The sequence below is a fragment of the Aspergillus tanneri genome, assembly GCF_003426965.1.
Source record: "Aspergillus tanneri strain NIH1004 chromosome Unknown AapTan_2_pilon_pilon_pilon, whole genome shotgun sequence".
Lineage (NCBI taxonomy): Eukaryota > Fungi > Ascomycota > Eurotiomycetes > Eurotiales > Aspergillaceae > Aspergillus > Aspergillus tanneri.
This window is the reverse complement of record NW_022984629.1, coordinates 4387256-4406909: the sequence shown is the minus strand read 5'-3', so window position 1 is coordinate 4406909 and position 19654 is coordinate 4387256. Positions and strand designations below refer to the sequence as shown.

Genomic DNA, 19654 nt, shown 5'->3' with positions numbered 1-19654 from the left:
TCACGCCAACTCCGTGCAGTGAATATTCCTATAATATAATAGTATCATGTTCATAATACCACGAATGGCTTTAATATTATTGATCAGATTAATCTACGCCGATATAGACGCCCTATTCAAGATAGCGACACCTTCCACATGGCCCGTTTGAGGGAAGAAATCAAACCCTCTGATACTCTCAATCTCGTACCGAATCTTCTTCTCCGAATCACCCTGGACCATGACAGCGACGTCGCGCGCCTGCGTATGGACATTACAGCTAACGTAGACGACACGACGAGGGCCAAAAGTGAGCAGCTGGCGTAGGAAGTCCTCGCTGCATCCTTTGCGAGGGGGATCGATGACGAGGAGCGTCTGATCCGGCGGGTAGGGGACGTCCTTGAAGAGCGTGGAGGCGTCCGCGGCAGCGAAACCGGTGTTGGGGAGGGCGTTGGCCCGCGCGTTCTCGCGCGCGGATGTGATCGAGTCGCCTGCCACATCTACGCCCAGGCTGGATTTAAATAGAGTGGAGAGAGTGATGGTGAATAGGCCGGAACCGGAGTAGGCGTCGAGGAGGTATTTGAGGGGTTTGGCGTCTTCTTGATTGTGTGGGGGCAGAGCCTGCTGTCTAATGTATTCGGTGAAGCCGGGCAGGATGGAGTTGTTGTTCTGGAAGAAGGCACCGGCTTTGTTGGTGAACATGTAGTCATCGACGTACTCGACCGAGGTCGCGTTGGGATCGGTCACGCAGCGCTTCTCTTCGCTATACTGGTCGTGTTCGATGCGGATCACGTCCCCGGAGTCTCTTCCCGCTTCCTTTTCTCCTGCGCTCGACTCGGTGTTGGTGTCTGGAGCATCCTTGGGGATTCGAGCGGTAGATTCGCGCATCAGAAGCGTCGCACCTTTGGTGTACCGCCCAATATTCTCCGCAACCCTCTTCCTCTCACTCCTGAGGCCTTTCCGAACGATGTCCGTCCCCAGCGGGCAATCCTCGATGTCCAGGTCCAGACGTCGGTTCTTGTAGGTAAATCCGATGGGCGGTACCTCCTTGTGAGGCTCCCTGGGGCCTTTCTGTCGCCGGGATTTCCCGGGAGGGGCTGTGAAATGCGGCGTCAGTTTCGTCCGATAGCCATACCGCAGCGGCGAGGGGAAAGTATCGCCAATGGCGGGGATGAGTTCGGGGATGAGGCCCGAGAAATTGGCATAGGCCTTTTCTACAATGCGTTTCTTATGGGCCAGCTGGTCCTCGTACGACATCATCTGGAGCTGACAACCGGAGCATTTGCCAAAGTACTGACACCCAATGAGGGCATCATTACGCTTGGGACCCGGTGTCACGGCTTTAATGAAGTCCGTGACGCTGTAGGAAAGGGACGGGAAGTGTCGCACGACTTTCACCAAGACCCGGTCTCCGGGAACGGTAAACGGCACGACATAGACATGGTCTGCATTTTCCGACAATGCAAGACCATCACCAGTAGACGACAGCTCGGCGACGGTCACTTCAATCTCTGTAAAGAGCTCCGGGAGAATAGGCTTGGGAGTCTCAGCCGGAGATTCGGCGGCGACCTCGGTCTCTGGCTGATTCCTGCGTAGAAGCTGGTCGATATCAGTCTGCAGAACCTCGTCAAAGCCACTGCTCTTGTTGTTTCGCTCCGTCTTTGCTTTCTTGCGGCGCTTCGCACCATGGTCTGGTTTCATGGGATGATTCTGCATTTTGCCTGCGAAGACATGCGCTTTGGGGAGAGGGACAGAGTGAGAGCTGACGTGGGCGAAACGTCGAGTGCTCGTGGAGAGACGTGACCAATTGGTTCTAGAGAATGACCAGAGGGATTTGAATGCAAGCATATATAGAGGAAGAAGGCGAACTGGAAGAGGAGAGAGGAAAGAGATGGCAGGATCGCGGGCAGAAAAATTGAGGAAAAAGGCGGGCGGGGATTGGTTGAGCCGCCGGGCTGAGAATTCTGAGATTCTTCCATTATCCCATCAACTATTTCTTGTCCTCTCTCTATCAGCTCCCCTATTCCATCCCCTCCTTTGATAGCTCTCAAGTGGCCTCTGCTGGCCAGAGAGCTTTCGGTCATTTACAATGAGTTTCACCCGCCCCGCCAGATGTCTGTTTTGCCGCTTTTCTCGCGCGGCCTCGACTGTCCCTCGCATGCCTCGTCGTCAATTCCATCCTTCGCCGCCGCAGTTCTCGGATCGGAAACCTAAGATTCCCAATGAACCGGTCCAGGAAGGCAAAACCCTGGAGGAGATCTCCCGGAATATGAAGCCGGAAGACTTCAAGCCGTATTCGGAGGAGGAGAAGGCCGTCCTGCGAGAACACTATACCCCCGAGCAGATGGAGGCTGTGGAAGCCGGTGAATCGGCCATTGACCCCAAGGATATGGCAGAACAGTTTGCCATCCGTCGGGATCCGATGAAGCTGCGTTATCTCGACGACTTATCCGTCATCGAGCCCGGGGTGGACAAGCATGTGCGCGCTCCCAAGTCCAATTCTGACTATAATGCGACCCTCAAGACCGACGAGGATTTCTTGGATGACTTTGCTCGATTTTTCGCCGAGATGCCCGAGAATGCCACTGCGGGCGATTGGATACAGTTTCTGGAGACCATGCGGATGACCAAGGGCAAGGAGGAAAACGAGCTTAACCCTCACAGCGCGATGGTACCTGATTTGTTTAGCCACGGGGAAACCTTGTCGGGGGAAAAGCCCGAGCGTCCCAGAATCTTTGAGCTGGAGAGACCCAATGCCCAAAACAAGGAGTCGGATGACATGACCGATGCGCTGAAACAACTCCTCCTGGCTACGGGCTACTCTGTGGAACAAATCCGGGCCTTGAAGACGAAAACTCTCGTTGTCCGGTCTGTGGCCAACCAGACGCGTTTGGGTAAGATCCGTAGTTCCTACTGTCTGTCAATTGCCGGGAACGGGAACGGTCTTCTAGGAATCGGGGAGGCAAAATCGGATGAACGCCAGGAGTCCGACACTCAATCGCGGTATCGCGCTATCCGAAACATGCAGCCCGTCCGGCGGTACGAAGATCGGACCATCTTTGGCGATGTCAAGGGCAAGGTGGGAGCTGTCGAGCTGAAGTTGATGACCCGTCCTCCAGGTGAGCCTCCACCCTGGTGAAGTCCGCTTCTTTCGTTGCTAACTCTTCTTAGGATTCGGTCTCCGGTGTCAGCATCTGATTTACGAAATGTGTCGTGTAGCCGGTATCCACGATCTCGCCGCCCGTGTTGGTCGATCGAGAAACCCCATGAACACAGTGAAGGCGACCTTCGAAGCGCTGAAAAGCCAGCGGGACCCAGAGGAGATTGCCCGGGCGCGAGGCAAGAAGTTGGTTGATGTACGCAAGGTTTACTACTCGGGACGGGCCTAAGGAATGCAACTCTGGTTTTGCTCCCATTTACCTAGAGCAGAGCCTGTTAGGGTACCAATATGTATCCAATCTGTCGGATGATCCAGATATCTCGGTCTGACTGTACGACTATGGAGGCACACAGTTGGCAAGTGGGCTATTGCATGACTGTGTATATAATCTTCTTTATTTCTTTCTTTCTATGTACTGTGATATGTATTTGTATTTGCAAGATTCCATTATCATATAACTAGCCAACCAGTCCTCGTCCCTCAACTCCAGCAAGTAGTAAAAAGGGGGTATATTCTCATCACTTCATCTATCATGGCACCCAATAGAACCATGCCAGTAACAACATTTAAATCAACCCCCCCAAAAAAATCATGAGAGGGAGATAGAGAAAGGATAAATCAATACCTCCCCGGAAAACTCACATCCCCCTCCATCCCCTGATCGTGATCATCCTCCCTCTGCTGTTGTTGCTGCTGTTCACTCTCATTGAAAATCTGCTGCTGCAAAACAATACTATAAACACTTGTTTTGAGGAGGGTGCACACGGTGGCGGTCTTTCGCTCCAGTAAACGCAGACCATCTAAAGTGAGAGAAGATGGCGAGCCAGAGAGATCAGCAAGTTTAGATGATAACTATTATATTATATTAACAATTTATTTCATATTATTAGCCTTGGGATCTCATTGTTTGGTTCTTAATTCGGTAGGGAGGGGAAGACATGGGGAGCGTGGGGGTGGTCGTATAGATATCATATACACGTATAGTATCATACCTGATTCACATTTCCTAGTAATCGTGTATATTCATCTAGGACTTCTTGTTCGAGGTCGGAGACCAATGGATTGGATGCGCGCAGGAGAGGGTTCTCGGATACGGAGTTGCGCGGGGTTTCGCCTGGAGTGGGGTCATCGTCGGTGGTGGACATCGTGTGATTTGTATGTAGAAACGAGGAAGTGAAGGATGGAATTGTTTCGATAAGTATATATGTTCTGTTTGTGATGGGGGTCGATTGTAGTGAGATGTTGAAAAAAGGTGGTTTGTTTGGGACCGCGGAGGTGAGGACCCAGCGGGACCGACTGTTTTGTCTCAACATTACGAAGGTAGGAAGGACGCTTGATTACTTGTACTACCAATATGTGCATAAACATATTTAGATGTTTAATAGTCTAGAGCTAAATCATACAACAAAGATAATTGTTATACCTCTCGCGATACATGGCACCGGGCCTGTCAACAGAGAGACCGAGCGTCCAAAGTCCTGATCTAACAAAATCAATATCCCCAAGTAAAATCCTCTCCCTTGGGGCATAACTGACCAAGGAGAAGATGGCAAAACCGAAATCGCAAACGCCGTCTTCTGCAATAAATAACGATAAGGTAAACACAACAAAGGCAGCAAGCTGTTTATACGCCGCATCCAGGTAAATCATATAAAGCAATCCTCCCGAAATTATCCCATATGCGAAATGGGTGAGAAGCCAGGACCATCCTGGCCAGTGAATGTAAGAATGGAACTGTCAAGATAAGGACAGACATGGAAATAGGACGGAGAATTAAAACCCATCAAAACTCTAGGCACCCATACTCCAACTTATAGCGGCAAAGAAATTGTGGCTTGCGCATACAAAGATCTTCATGCATCATCGTCATAAATGAGCCTCATGCAATACAAAGAGTGCTCAAAGCAAGTCGGTCGTTAGCTTCATGATACGGCTGATGTTACATATCCCCGTCATGATGCAGAGTAACGCTGTTGAACTCTTCAAACGGGTCGGATATTTCGCCGTTCGGGGTCGCCAGCCCGGAATCCATGGGAACCCCTTTCATCTTGGAAGGGTTTTTCCCACCAATATCAACGCTAGCGCTTTCCTTGACATTGCGGAAGTTGATGGTATCCGTCCCTCGACCCTGGTGCGGGATCATGGGCGGTTTCATATGGCGGATGAGCGCCCACTGTGTTTGCCGGAAGAAGGGATGCGTCTTGACGTCGGAGGCGCCCGCTCGGGCTCCAAGACGTTTTGTCTCATCCTTGATCAGTAGCTTGCGAATTAATGATTTGCAAGTGCTGCCCCCCTCAGTTAGCAACGGGCGGTAGATAGAGCTCAAGAGTAGGGCCACGACTTACTTCGATATTTGTTGCGCCCCGGCGTGTTCAGGAAACTGCGCTTCATCACGAAGGATATTCCCGAATGTCCCATTCCTGTTCTTACCCTTGAAAGGAGTAGTCCCATAGAGCATCTCATAGATCAAGATGCCAAGGGTCCACCAGTCAACCGCACTGGTGTGCCCACACCCCTTGATGACCTCCGGAGCGATATACTCCTCCGTGCCTACAAATGAGTTGGTGCGGAAATCGGCGATGCAGGACTTCGTGTCAATCGTGGGCAGTGATGTCGTCGAGTTACCGCTGCGACCCGGGATCATGGTAGGAGCTCCGCCCGGGCCTGACTGCTTGGAGAGATCAAAGTCCGACAGCATAATGTGGCCCGACTGGTGTAGAAGAATGTCTGTGCGAAGCGGCGGTCAGCTGAGCAATAATGCCTACAAACAGGTGTTGCATACTTTCTGGTTTCAAATCTCGGTAAATGAATCCCATCAGATGGAGATACTCGAGAGCCGCAGTAACTTCCGCGGCATAAAACCGTGCGGCATCTTCAGAGATGCACTTCCCGGGGCGTGTCTGGAGAGCTGTACAAGTACACATTTTAGCGGTCATCTCGAAGTCTAACTCCTACGGCCATACGTACCTCGGAAGAATTCCCCACCACTGCAGTACTCCATACACAGGTAGAGGTAGTCTTCGGACTGGAAAGAGTGGTAGAGAGTAACAATAAACGGATGATTGCTCGTGGCGAGAATCTCCTGCTCAGCCAAAGCCCTCTTGATTTTGTTCCGCTTGATCATCTCCTTCTTGCTTAGAACTGGTCACGATTGATCAGCAATCACATCTCAAGTCTCGAAACAGGGCATGACGCAGTTCAGCTTACCTTTCATAGCATACAAGCGGCTTGACTTCTTTTCACGGACAAGGTAGACTTTGCCCACGTCGCCCTTACCAATCAATTTGACCTTGTCGAAACTGCCGGGCCCAACCTCCACATTACGAACCTTGATCGAATTGGAGCTATATGTCCTGCGGAAAGTCGCCGCATCCCGAATCTGACCCGGACTGGGGAGCTTGCTGTCGTTGCCGAGTTTGGGGACGACCAGATTCACCTGTTTGTCATCAGGCAAGCTGAGCTGGGACTCTATCGCACTCGCATGCTGTACCAAAGGTTCCTTCCCCAGATCAGCCGTCTGAGGGCGCTCGCCGGCTCCATCCCGGGTAAAGAGACCCTGAGCATTTGGCGCCGAAGCGACACGACGGAGTTTCCGAGCTAGTTCCTCCTTGTTGGCCGTGGTAGCCTGCTCCTCCGCGGAGACGCCATCAACTTGTAGTTCGGGGGTATCCGGGGGCGACGAGGGGACCGAACCGTCGTTGCGATGTTGCAGGGTAGGCTGCCCCTGATGAACGAAGTAGGGATTGGCCGTGGCAGTAGGAGACACACCCTCGTCCAACGGATTACCCTCACTGGCGACGGTGGTTGAGCGATTGCGGCCGATAGTGGGCAAGAAACGGGACTGCCGAAATGGCGATTTGGTGATTGCGGAAGGACTATCCCGGTCGCGATCGCCGCTGTGATGATGACTTTGGTGCGAGGAACTACTGCCCGAACTGTTGATGCGGAAAAAGTTCTTGATTTTGGTGGGCAAATGGCTCGACTCGCTGGGATGTTTCTTCGAGGCGATGGAGAGGCCGGCGAAACTTCCTCGTTTTTCGGGTGTCACATTGGACGGGCTGGAAGCGAAAAGCTGCGTCATGTCGGGCGGTCGATCACTGAGACGAGGATGGATTCGGAGAGGAGTTGATACGACTAAAGATACGGGAAATTTCGCAGATAGATAGATCGATCGATCAATGCGTTGCCGGGTCGGAGCCAACCGCGGGGGGGGGGGGAATGAAGAGGCGGTGCTGGTCTAAGATCAAGGGGACATCTGCACGGGAACGGATGCGGGCATGGAGGGAGCGATCCGTTCGGAGGGAACAGCAGCCACGGGGCGATAAAAGAGAGTCGGGATAAAGGAAAGAAAGACAGGAGATTCTCAACTGAAGGCACGAGGAGACAGCGAGGGCGAGGTACGACGAAAGGGAGAAGGAGAGAAGAAGAGAAAGTCGGAGAGGCGAAAGTGGAGAGGTGGAGCCATTCCAGGATTAGTCAAGGGTTTCCCCAACTTGTGTTGAGGTATCTGGTACGGGCTTGGCCTGGTCCAGCGGCTGGCCATCCGTGGTACAGTGACATTCCCAGGAAATCGCCATCATGAATTCCCCTTTTTAAAAAAGGTTAAATAAAAATATAAGTAAAAAATCTAAAATTAATATTAATATTACCAAATTATTGCCCCCCAAACACCACCCCAAGCGATATCAGACCCCGAGAAATAAAATATAACAATAAAATATAAAATAAAGAAATCATATGACCCTTACATGCCGTGGATGACTTTCTTCCCTTGGATGGCCTCACAATTCCTACACCTATGGCCTGCAGGACCAGCCATCCCTGGCCCTCATTTTGGTGCACAACTAGCCTCAATCCAACCGGAGTCATGTCTCCAGCACACATGAATGATGATATACTCTCAGTCGGTCCCATTGGGTGGAGCCCAGTCATTCAATAGAGGTCAATCGGATCTACGTGGAAACGCCAAAGCCCCTTGCATAGCCAGCCATTATTGATCAGATATTGAAGTCGAAACAAGAACCGGTCACGCTAGAATAATCACTTCATATTCCTATCGATGCCCCGAGTGATTGGGCTTTGGTAAGTGTTGATCGCCCAAGCTGACTCCCAGAGCCAATTCTCTCGGCAAGCTGGACGACGACGCCTCCGAGACCTGAATACATGCTAGGTAGTGTGTTACATTCAAAAGAAGCAGAAATTTCACATCCTCCAATCGCCTGGGTGTCCTGTAAGATATACAAGGGCTTGTCAATCACGTAGTAACTGCCATGCAATAATCAACTTCCAGATCAACCCAACCACCTAATCACCACCAACTTCGCCTGGAATGGTCGTTTGTCCTGGGAAGTACAAAAAAAAAAAAAAAAAAAAAAAAATAAAGGGTGAAATTGAGACAAAGGAGGATATAGCAAATGGAATTCCAAGGGGAAATGCGAATCGAGCCGTCATCAGTTCGGTCTCCATGAAGTTGGCTCTGTTCCCTGATACTCGTGGATCATCCGCCTCTCCTCGTTTTCAATACGTTGAAAGAAATCCCAGACAACCGCATAGCTGGCCTTGACACGCTCCGTTGGCATGTACCATGGCCGTTCCTTCTGGTTGGAATTCTGACCGGTATTGTTCTGTTGGCTGTGGCTCTGGCCTGTGGTCTTCGAATCCGGCGCATCTCCAGCACCATCATACACATGGAGTGCCCCTTGCGCCTTGCACTTCCGAGAATTTTTCAGAGCAAATGGCTTCTGCAAGTCTACGCTATTGTTCCTGCTGAGTGGTGCTGCAGATATCGACCCTGTGCTGGTTCCGTTGCTCCAGCCTCTAGCGTTTCCGCGCATGGAACTTTCTGCCTGGGGAGGTGACATGCTGTGAAGCGGGTCACTAGGCCTGCCGTGCTGTATAGTTAGCTAAATACATTGCATTATGTCTATGAAGAACTGCTATACCTTTTCCAAATTGATGCTAGGCGATTTCCAGGGGTTTCACCTGCAAGCGGCTCTCGGTCAAAATGGCGCCTGCCATACATCAGCACCTGTCATAATGGTTTAGGATCGGCCTCGTCATGGGGTTCTTACTCTCCCTTGTGCACAGTGGTCCAAGAATCAGTAGTTGACACATATGAGGACGAGAGTCCGCTGCCATTCTCATCGTCTGTTTCAAAAGAGGCTTCGCTGCACTTCTTCACAAGACTGTCGAGAGGCTCTGATTCCCACAGCCTTCTTACCTGCTTTAAAGCATGGGTATTACCCTGGGCGTGATTATGGCTGTTGTTCGTTGAGCGTCCTGCCGTGGTGTTCTGAATAAACCGGGGGGCATCTGCTCCAACGCTGCGCCGGAACGGCCTCTCGGTCTCTTCGTTCTTGTCCCTCAGAAGTCCAGCAGTAATGATAGACAGTTCTTTAAGAAGCCCGTCAATTGGCTCACGCCGGCTGCTCGTCTCCTCAATTCGATGGTACAACTGTTCAAGCTGCGCGGATATGTCCTTCATAGCACTCGCAGAACCGTTGCTATTGCTGTACATACTCCCCTCGCTAGGTGTCGCTCGGGTCGGCATTTGAATAGCCCGCTGGTTCAGCGCAAGGGCTGTGTCCCTCCTTCGCTCACGGAAAACCGGCTCAGGCTCCGCAACGGATCCAGAGCTTGTCTGGACATTCCTGGGTCCAGTTCCGCGAATGAAGGCGTTGACATTTTCTCTGTTCTGCTTCAGAAACTCTTTTCTAAAAGACCCACCGACTGAGGGGACCGAAGAAGTGGTCTTTGCGAGAGACTTGGTTGTGGAAGTGTGTCCCGCGCAGTTGGAACTGGAGGTGGACACATCCAGCCCCCTGGAAAGACGGTTTCTTGTCATATTTCCTGGTGGGTTTGGGTTCGGTAGGGCGGGCAGAGATGGCGCTACGCTAGACGTACTCGCATTCGACCCTCCGAAAATCATATCCAGCTGCTCTCTATACAGCCGCAGTACATCAAGTTCCCTCACTAAGCTCTTCCGCTGTTCAACAAATAATTTCTTCGACTGCGGGTCAATCTCCCACGAGTGCAGGGCAGTGTACCTATCAAGTCGAGACAGTTGCCCGGAGAGAAGCTCATGCCGTTTCCTGGCTTCCTCGAACGACTTGTAGCAGGGTATCTCTTGAGAGGTAGGCCCAACAAGAATGGGTTGTTGCTGCTGATGTTGTTGAGTGAAGGTTAGGGCTTGGCCGGCCGTAGCCTGACACCACTGAGGCGCAAGATTAGGATAGCATGGATCGACCCCCGAGGAATACGGATTAAAGGCCGATGGGGCGACTGTGGCCGCATTATTGCCAGGCAGGAAGCTGGTTGCGGTCGAGGCTGGTGTATTCGACTGTGAAGTCGCAGCTATGGACGGCGCGGAGCCATTCAAGGCCGGATACACATTGGGAAACCAGGTGGAAGTACCCGCCCCTAAGGTTGCAGGGCTATAAAAATTACAGTCCGCAAATACAGGTTGATAGGTGCCCTGAGATGGATTCTCGGTTCTAGGAAACTGATGCTGATTCTTAAATTCCACAGGTATGTTGGTCTGTAGGAACAGCCCAGGAGTAGTTGCAATGGACGGCAGGACGGGAGGACATCCTGGGCCCTGGAAAGGGTTGTCGAGTGTAGTATTAGAAAGTTGCAATCGTTCAATATTTGGGAAAGAACTGGAAGACGCCACAGAAGCATGGGCTCTCCTGGTAGCAGAAGCCATGTCCCCAGACTCGGTGGGCACGTTTTCCAGGGCAGTCTGTTCATTCTGAGGAGCCGCCGACGGTCTGCCATCGTGTCCCTTTGCTTCCTGACTTACAGGCAGGTTACATTTAGGAGAACCAGAGTGTGGCTCCATTGGGACGATACGACCGCCAGCAGTGACGCGTTGATGCTTTGGAGAGGTGTGCGCTTTAAGAAATCGTGCGAAGCCGCCGTCTCCTCGTACTGACCCGGAGTCAGTTGAGAGATGCGGATTGTCGCTTGAATGAACCTGTAGACCTGGGGTGGCGTCGTCTTGGCGCGACTGATCTACGACAGTTCTTGGTTGATTAGCGGTTTGCTCAGAGAGAGCATTCGTGTTTACATGCTGTTGACGGACTAGATTGTCTGGGTTGTGTTAAATAGGCCGAATCAGTAAAGTGAGTAGTTCCCGAGGAAGGAAGCACATACTGTCCACAGCCTGGTCAGTGAATCGATCTAGTGCTATGCGTCCGTTGGGACTCATGGTCAGTAGTGTTTGGATATCGTATTTCGGCATGTTTATATTTTGGTTAGAAGGCATGGCAAGAGTGTTTGTTGCTGAAGATAGAAGAAATGATAACAAACGGATCCGATATTACGGCGACTGGGAAGATGGGAGGAAGGAAGAAGAAGAAAGAAGAAAACCAGGAAGTAAGAGGGAGGAAATGAGTCGACTCACCAACGTAACGTGGGATCCAGCGTTCCATTGGACTGGCAATGTCATCGCCCTTATCAGGAAGGTGCGCATCAGCATCTACCAGTGAATGGCAGTTGAGGCCTACAGATGCCCAGAGAAAAGCGGAGATTTTTGAGCAGAATAAATGTTATTCAGTACCTAGGTAAGCAGTAACGGTAGGCAGTAGTAGGACAAAGATAGAACAGAAAACAGACAAACTGGGAAGAGAAAGAATCATGAAAGATTTCCAATATTAACGGCAGCACCTAGGACACCAATCCGCATCAAACACTCTCACGAGGTGCGACGGGCTTCAAAGCACTGTGCGTGCGCCATTCCGCCTCACTGTCATTGTCAAACGGAGACACCACCCCTTCTCTGCGGCCTTGACTAGTATGGTCATTGCCATTGTGGTCTTGTAGTTCCCAACTACCTAACCGTTCGTGTCCTCTTACCATGGCACCCCTAGCGCCAGGGGTGTGAGGGTCCTGGTTGGTGACCGGCTTAACGTCCTCCCATGTAGGGTTTTTAAAGGAGATGTCGGGATCGCTTGCCATCTTGTTGCTCCCTTTGAACCCCCTGAGACCTGATATGCGTAAACGGTTGAAATGGAAACCAAAATATGAAAACCCAGTAATGGCCAGGACTGCTAGTGCAACGAGGGTGACGACGGCTCCAATAACGCCGGCAACAGCAGGGTTGAGCCCTTTTTTGCTGGTAGACGCATTATGTTCCACATCCATAACCCCAGAGCAGAACACAGCTTCCGAAGCACACTGGAGGCACCACTGCTGGATTGACCCTAGCGAAAACTTTCCTAGCTCTGCTTGGAACTCTGTGTATGGGACAGCGTCATTGCTAGGGCTATGTCCAAAAAGCGGATAGGACTGGAACTCCGGGGAGTCAGTACCGTTGCGTAGGAGGAACCGCACGTAAAGCTGAGATGGGCCAGGGAACGTCGGATTAGCCTCATTTGTCAGGCTGAACAGCTCAAGGACAATGGAGCCACCAGGTATGGGACGAGAATAGAAATTATTATGTTGGGGCAATGCCAGCCGCAGGAGGGATGTGAGAGCGACAACTGGCTCATAACCACCGAACATAAGTGTCATCATCCCCTCAGTGCCTTGGAGATTGACGTTCTTGTCAAACGCATCCAAGATACTAGATGCCAGAGTGCGACCAGCGATGGTACGAATCGTGCTATTCTCGATAGCTGATGAAGAAGTTGTATTGCCATTTGTTGCAAATATATATTGATCGGCAAAGGACCGGGCTCGGTCTATATCCCCTTGGTTCAGGTGGTGTAACAAGGTCTCGTTGTGCACCGACTGGTAGTCCAGGAACTCAGAAATGAGTTCAGCATTTCTATAGTTGGCCGAAGACCGATCAAGCACGCCAGACAAAGCCTGGTCATAAAGGTTGGTATAGAATCCCTCCGAGGTTTGCACAATTTCCTGAACCTCAAGACTGGATTTGTATTCCGAATTTGCCACATGGTGAATCAGACAGGCGGATTGGCCATCCACCGTAATGGATCGAGGATCTTCTGAGCTCACAGTCACAATCTGAGGATACTGATATCCTCTTAAGGGAGCTGCAGCTACTGAGCCATTCGCCAGCCGGTACGAAGAATCGACATACGTGCCGCTGTAGGACTCATTAAGAGGGGGATAGAGTCCTTGCATAAAGGCTTGAGCAGACGCTATATCGGACGGTTTGGTAGTGCTCAGGACGTCGATATCTCCAGGATCTATTGCATACGGAGATAAGCTCTCAATTCTCGTGCTGGGACCATTATTGCTTGACTGGATCGCAACATATCGGCTTCGGAAAGCGGACCCAGCGGTATACAGTTCCCTGGCCCCATATGGAGTTAATGCAGGAGGCCGCGGCATAACTGCCGGGACACTGTCCCCATGGAGGGTAAAGGCGAAAACTCCCCAGACCTGCTCTTTGAGTTCTTGACCCCAGCCCAAGGAGGCATATAATGCTGCAACAAGGGCCGACGCGTAACCATTAGAGATCAACATAATGGGTTCCTGGTCACAGATGAATGTCAGGCATGAAATTGATGTGTTTTTACCCTAGCTTTTTCGGCCACCATCAAATGGCAAATCTTCGCTAGCAACAATAGCCAATACTGATTAGCAACCCACAGGGCAATGGACGGAATAAGTAGTATGCAAGACCAAGGAAGGCTATAGAGATAGAGAGGAACCTCTGTCTGAAAACGTCGAAATCGAGGTATCATCGCCGTCCAGACCCCGACAACGCTTGGAGTTGCGACGTGACGCCATAAATACTATATTCATTGCGCTAGCCCAGCCGGGTCCTGGAAGCAACCGTATTGGTACACTCAAAATAACAGGGGCCATAGGTTCAATAAACTCAGGCTGCGGTCATTTTGACGCATTGGGCCCAGAACTGAGGCACGCATCGGAAAGAACCTCCCCAATGTACCCCAGTAATAGGATCCCCAACAATTTGATATCTCTACAAGGAATTTCAACATGCGATAATTGTAGAATATCAGTCTGTCACAGGGTGAGGATCCGATTCCAATTCATCTTGCGTGATAGGAGAACTAAAAGTCTATGACGTGTAGACATGTAGGGTAGCATTGCGCTGCAAACTCCCACAGAGGGTGGTATATGGTATAAAAGATATGATGTGAGATGAGTGAGCAACTGGGGGAAAAATCCTAAAATAGGACCCTTAGAATAAAACAAGGAGGGAACCTTGTAGTTATTCTTTTGTGCAGGAGATCTCTCTAGCGAGGTACTGTTGTCAGGCACTAAGGCACAATATGGTGCCTGATGCCTCTTTAGGCAATCCACGTGAGAGATAGCAGAGGCTTACTAAGATACGTTGTGAAGTGAAGAAATGTAATTTCTTAAGAGGTATAAAAAGTTGCCTTTGGTGAATTAATTAATTTAAAGAAAGTCTAGCAAATACCATGGTCTAAATCACTGCCATCCACTTTCACAACTACAAACTTGCAAATTATTCTGCAACCGCACCAATCTTCTTGTCTCCAGTTTTCTCCGGTTCCTTGGCAAAAAATCTGTCACGCCATTCCGACCGTCTCAACCTCGCAAGCCCTACGCCTGCGCCCTACCCCTAAGCCCTCATTTCTGCTCTTGGAATCAACGCCTGTCATCCTGCCTTCACCAACCAGAACATGGCGGACTCGGGAGTCTCAGCTCCGTCTGCGGATATAAAAGCGCCTTCTGAGCTTCCTCCCTCCCCTTTGCCCCAGAAAGATGAGCATGGTAAGCTTCACTCACCGCGTCATGAGTATATTTGGGATCCCTCCCTACCGCCCGACTCTAGCAGACTGGACAGTAGAGAGGACCATCATCCTTCCCTTTCTCTTAGCGTCTTTTCTTTCTTTATTGTAGGATGAGAGATGCCTGCTGACATCGATACCCTGTAGTCTCCCCGAAATTATCCCATCCCCTCGACGAAAACGACGACTCTTTTTCTCCTCGCGCCTCGAAAAAGCGACGTCTGGAATCCGAACCAGGCGACCTCACTCTCCCCGCACCGCAACATGGACTGGGAGACCAGATCCCAGGAAATCAGATTGAAGAGGAATTGGCATCGGCTTTGGGGACTGGTGTAGTTGGCACGGTGGAGACCCAAGATGACAACAAACATGGTCTGATCAATAAGTCTGCAGAGGCTGCTGTGGCACCAGAGACTAGCCAGGAGGAAATCGACACAGATATGGCAACAGTAATCTCGAACATTATGAATCATGCAGAACGGGTAGAGGAGCAATGTGCTATTGACCAGCAGCAAATGGTAAACAACTCCGACCGATCGACACCGAAGGGCATGGTGTTTGTGAAGGCGAATTCTCACCTTAAGACTCAGAGTTTACCTATCTTGGACAATCTGGTGAGTCTTTTTTCTTTTCTTTTCTTTATGATATGGTATAGGACTGGTCCTGACCGACCTTCCAGTCGACGCAGATTCTATCCCTACTGGCCAAGTCGACTTACCAGGACATCACCTCATTCGTCTCTGAACCGGAGTCAGAAAATGGACAAGCGTATGCGACCATGCGTTCACTCTTTGACCACACCAAGAAGGTCTACTCGACCAAGAAATCGTTCCTATCTGCGATCGAACTGGACCTCACGGAGTCTTCTCAAGTTGATATCATCAGGAAGGCCAATTTAGCGTCGTTTGTGTCTAGCATCTTTGGCACCCAGGAAATTGGTTTCTCTGAATTAAATGACAACTTCCTCGACGTATTCGTTCCAGAAGGCGGTCGTTTACTCAAGGTACAAGGCGCCTTGTTCCTGGAGCTAAAGACGCAAGCGTTCATCGCCTCGATGAACACCACGGAGCGATCAAGAACAGAGATGCTCTATGATCTGTTTCCTGATGATCTGGAGCAGCGTCTGCTCGACAGGCGTTCTGGGACCCGCCAGCTAGCCCCGAGCGAAACTGATTTTGTGAAGCGTGCTGGGTCACGCCGTGATATCCTCCTGAACGACATCAATAATGAAGAGGCGATGAAAGCTCTGCCCGATAAATATCATTGGGAAGATTTCCTTAGAGACCTCAGCTCATACATTACCAAGAATTTTGACGCTATTAGCAACCAACAGGTTCGTATTTATTTTATAAGACCCTTCCATTCGATTAAAAATCGGTGCTAACCCTCACAAAGAAGGCGACCAAGGGACGACAGCCATCTTCGTCAAGTGGCGATGCCCCAGAGACCTCCAGCGCACCTCTCCAGGGTCAATTTCCGGTGGCTGCACCGACTCATGATGTTCCCGTCGACAGAAATATGCATGGAGATCTTGTTGCTCGTGCAGCTCGCGCAGCACAGATCGCACTGCAGGGCCATGGGTTGAGACGATCCCAGCAGCAAAACCAGCAGCAGAATTCGCAACCACAGCAGCCCGCACAACCGCAATCGCAGCAGCAACCTCAGTCACAGCCACAGCATTCGGCCCAACAGTCTCAGCAGCCACAGCAACACCAACAGCAACAGTTGTCCCAGCCTGGGTCTCATCAGGGTACACCTATTCCTCATGGATATTCGGCGGCACAGCCAGCCAGTCAACTTCCTCCACAAGCTCCTCCCCAAGACCACTACCAACCTAGCCCGACGCCTTCAGGATATCAACAATCGCCAGGGATTACGTTCCAGCAAAGCCATCTCCAGCAGAATTTCCAGCAATACAGCCATCAGACTACTCCTATGCCTATGCCGGGAAGACCCGCCTCAGCCGCCGCCAACCATGGCTACATGCCTGGCATCCCTCACTATTCACAATCCCAGCCTACACAGGTCCTCTACGAACGTGCCCGTATGGCCGCATCGGCAAAAGCCTCGCCAAGCAGCCGTAAGTCCGGTCTACCCAGTCAGCGACGACCTTGGACCACCGAGGAGGAGAATGCTCTAATGGCCGGACTTGATCGGGTGAAGGGCCCCCACTGGAGCCAGATTCTAGCCATGTTCGGCCCGGGGGGCACCATCAGTGAAGCGTTGAAGGATCGAAATCAAGTTCAGCTCAAGGACAAGGCGCGCAACCTGAAACTCTTCTTCCTAAAAAGTGGGATCGAGGTCCCCTACTATTTGAAGTTTGTCACCGGCGAGCTCAAGACGCGCGCACCCGCTCAGGCAGCCAAGCGGGAAGCACGGGAGCGCCAAAAAAAGCAAGGTGAAGAGGACAAGGCCCATGTGGAAGGAATCAAGGGAATGATGGCCCTTGCCGGAGCGCATTCTCAGCAGGTCGCATTAGGGCATGGCCACGATGCCATGGCGTCACCAGGTCTGGTTCCGGACCCTGGCAGTCATGCCCATGCAGCATTTGACCAAACCGCAGAGCAGAACCTGATGCAGACTCTTGGTCAAGAAGTTCATGGGGACCAATTTGGACAACACCAGCATCAACACCACCAACATCACCACCAGGATCATGTCGATCCAAATATGCGGGTTACGCAGTAGATTGATACTCTTTCTTTGCTTTCTTTCTTTCCTTTTTTTACGTCAGTTTCTTTCTCCCTGTTCAGATGTGTGGAATCTCGCCCTTATCGAACGCTAACGGCAGAAAATCTTCCCGCTTGATGGAGAAGGATAAGCCGATTGACGTGATCGTACCAAGTCATTCTGTACGAGTATATAAGTAATTGGCCCATGCGGGTGGATCTTTGGCATACGTATGTATTTTAGGGGTAATCTACCCGGGGATTCCAGATGAAGAATCAATAGTCGCGACATAGCGAAGAGTTCGTACAGCTATGTGACTGGACTAGTCGGTGATATTCGCTTTGTTGGATAGATCTCAACCAGTAGAAGAATGGTGTACACAGTGGCGGAGTTTCTTACCAGCTGTATAGCCACAACTCCGCCACTGTGTACACCATTCTTCTACTGGTTGAGATCTATCCAACAAAGCGTCGAGTGTTCTAAGAGCCTCGCAGTCTGACTCCAACACAGCCCCCGTCAAGATGCATTACCTGATGGAAGGTCTCTTTATTTATGGATTGTTGCCCAAGATTCTTCGATCCTCATTCAACCCCCATCTTCAATCTACATACCAATTTCGTAGTCTTCTCTATCTTCACACACCATCGTCATGGTTTCCATAAACACCAAAATGCCGTCATCCGATGCACCCTACTACAAACATTTCATTGCTACGTTTTTAACAACAATCGAGTTCGTATTTAAATTTACAATCCCCTGCACTCTTGGTATCATCTTTGTTGCTTTCCTCTTCCTCTGCGTAGGGAGAATGCTAGGCTTCGTTAAAACCAATGAGTCGAATGAAATACCAAACTCCCAGGAAGGACAAGCCGGTTCCCCGGATCCCGCGCAAGCGATTGATGAAAAGACCCGTCTCCGCATCGAGATGCAAATTCTGGAGGAGATGCTGAAGACTCGTCGGGAGCGGACTGAGAAGTTAGGCAGGAGTAATTGAGAAGGACGAGTTTTGCTCATGGACCGGGGTGGTCGGGAGTTAGTAGCCCCCTGTCAGACAGTTGATTATGACTATAGACTGTTTGGTGTAGTTTGATTCTGGATGGAGTTGAGGTTTGCTGGTTTTTCCTTTTTTTGAGTCATCTCGTATTCGTGTCTGCCACATAAAGAACGAGACAATCCGTTACAAGACTTCCTACTCCGGACCGTACAGAGCATACTGGTCCTATATCTTCTAGTCATTCGTCATGGAGACTACTGCAATGCGCACGCTTGATTTGCCCTTCACCGACTCAGAAAGGAACCTCCACTACCGCTTCTCGAGGCCAGACGACCAACCTATCTTGTCTACTATTGACAGCTCTTTCAACACAGACCGCATCTTCCAAGTGAAGTTCGATAGTCCTTGTCCGATTTCAGCGATGATGGGTCTTGGAGTCCAGTTAGAGTCGATCCAGTTAGATCGTCCTCTACACAAGTCTTTTCCAGACGAGGAAGACTCGGACGAAGATGACGATGATGCACAGGATAACTTTACAATTATCGTCGAAGATATCCACAGTTCAAGTGGCGAGGCCTCGAGTAAAGTCGCTGGCTTCATATCTGCCAAGTTTTCCTCCTGGAACTCTCGTCTGATAGTCACGGATATCGAGATCGAACCAGCGTACCGTCGTCGAGGGATTGGACCTACGCTTGTGCAGTTTGCAGAGAGTATTGGCGTTGCTAGGTACTTGGTCCGTCACGTATGGCTAGAGGTGTCTAATGTCAACTATCCTGCTATCCAGAGTTATCTCAAGATGGGATTCAAGGTAGCTGGGTTAGATGTCTCCATGTATGTTGGTACCGAATCGGAAGGAGAATTTCCGATCTTTATGTGGAAAAAATTGGATGAAGTATCGAGAAGTGGTTTACGGCAATGAAGCAGTTCAAAGCAGGCATCCGACCATTTCTGACTGTAAACGAAAAAAGGGACGGAAAGAAAGATCAAGCAGATAATAATTTTGACCCGATTCATAGGATCTGATTATAGAAACTACACCTTTAGTCCACTAAGATTAATTTCTATTTTATTTTACTTTATTATAACTGTTTATTCTTGATATCACGTAAACTCGTAAGATATTTGATAGACACAATAAACTCAAATAGATCTTTAATC

General features: G+C 50.4%; 9 protein-coding genes across 9 annotated transcripts; 4 read left to right on the top strand and 5 right to left on the bottom strand.

The window, feature by feature from the left end:
- Positions 1-93: 93 nt before the first annotated feature.
- TRM2 (tRNA (uracil(54)-C(5))-methyltransferase) lies at positions 94-1695 on the bottom strand (the record flags this gene model as incomplete). Its single annotated transcript, XM_033566105.1, has 1 exon — positions 94-1695. One exon carries the CDS (start codon positions 1693-1695, stop codon positions 94-96), a length of 1602 nt encoding a protein of 533 aa, XP_033431862.1.
- Positions 1696-2068: 373 nt separating this feature from the next.
- On the top strand, positions 2069-3368 carry MRPS5 (mitochondrial 37S ribosomal protein uS5m; the record flags this gene model as incomplete). The annotated part of the gene is made up of 2 exons (XM_033566104.1): positions 2069-3098; positions 3151-3368. 2 exons carry the CDS (start codon positions 2069-2071, stop codon positions 3366-3368), a joined length of 1248 nt encoding a protein of 415 aa, XP_033431861.1.
- A 289-nt stretch (positions 3369-3657) lies between these two features.
- On the bottom strand, positions 3658-4284 carry ATNIH1004_001403 (DASH complex subunit DAD3 family protein; the record flags this gene model as incomplete). Its single annotated transcript, XM_033566103.1, has 3 exons — positions 3658-3666; positions 3782-3991; positions 4132-4284. The coding sequence occupies 3 exons, from the start codon at positions 4282-4284 to the stop codon at positions 3658-3660; spliced, it is 372 nt and encodes a 123-aa protein (XP_033431860.1).
- Positions 4285-5078: 794 nt separating this feature from the next.
- NRC2 (putative serine/threonine protein kinase (Nrc-2)) lies at positions 5079-7220 on the bottom strand (the record flags this gene model as incomplete). Its single annotated transcript, XM_033566102.1, has 5 exons — positions 5079-5424; positions 5485-5866; positions 5922-6047; positions 6107-6280; positions 6347-7220. 5 exons carry the CDS (start codon positions 7218-7220, stop codon positions 5079-5081), a joined length of 1902 nt encoding a protein of 633 aa, XP_033431859.1.
- Positions 7221-8589: 1369 nt separating this feature from the next.
- ATNIH1004_001401 (uncharacterized protein) lies at positions 8590-11348 on the bottom strand (the record flags this gene model as incomplete). The annotated part of the gene is made up of 4 exons (XM_033566101.1): positions 8590-9022; positions 9082-9150; positions 9211-11230; positions 11294-11348. The coding sequence occupies 4 exons, from the start codon at positions 11346-11348 to the stop codon at positions 8590-8592; spliced, it is 2577 nt and encodes an 858-aa protein (XP_033431858.1).
- Positions 11349-11824: 476 nt separating this feature from the next.
- Positions 11825-13573, bottom strand: ATNIH1004_001400 (uncharacterized protein; the record flags this gene model as incomplete). Its single annotated transcript, XM_033566100.1, has 1 exon — positions 11825-13573. One exon carries the CDS (start codon positions 13571-13573, stop codon positions 11825-11827), a length of 1749 nt encoding a protein of 582 aa, XP_033431857.1.
- A 1151-nt stretch (positions 13574-14724) lies between these two features.
- TBF1 (putative MYB DNA binding protein (Tbf1)) lies at positions 14725-17520 on the top strand (the record flags this gene model as incomplete). Its single annotated transcript, XM_033566099.1, has 4 exons — positions 14725-14815; positions 14980-15446; positions 15512-16165; positions 16228-17520. 4 exons carry the CDS (start codon positions 14725-14727, stop codon positions 17518-17520), a joined length of 2505 nt encoding a protein of 834 aa, XP_033431856.1.
- Positions 17521-18151: 631 nt separating this feature from the next.
- Positions 18152-18496, top strand: ATNIH1004_001398 (uncharacterized protein; the record flags this gene model as incomplete). The annotated part of the gene is made up of 1 exon (XM_033566098.1): positions 18152-18496. One exon carries the CDS (start codon positions 18152-18154, stop codon positions 18494-18496), a length of 345 nt encoding a protein of 114 aa, XP_033431855.1.
- Positions 18497-18743: 247 nt separating this feature from the next.
- ATNIH1004_001397 (GNAT family N-acetyltransferase) lies at positions 18744-19415 on the top strand (the record flags this gene model as incomplete). The annotated part of the gene is made up of 1 exon (XM_033566097.1): positions 18744-19415. The coding sequence occupies one exon, from the start codon at positions 18744-18746 to the stop codon at positions 19413-19415; it is 672 nt and encodes a 223-aa protein (XP_033431854.1).
- Between the last annotated feature and the right edge of the window lie 239 nt (positions 19416-19654).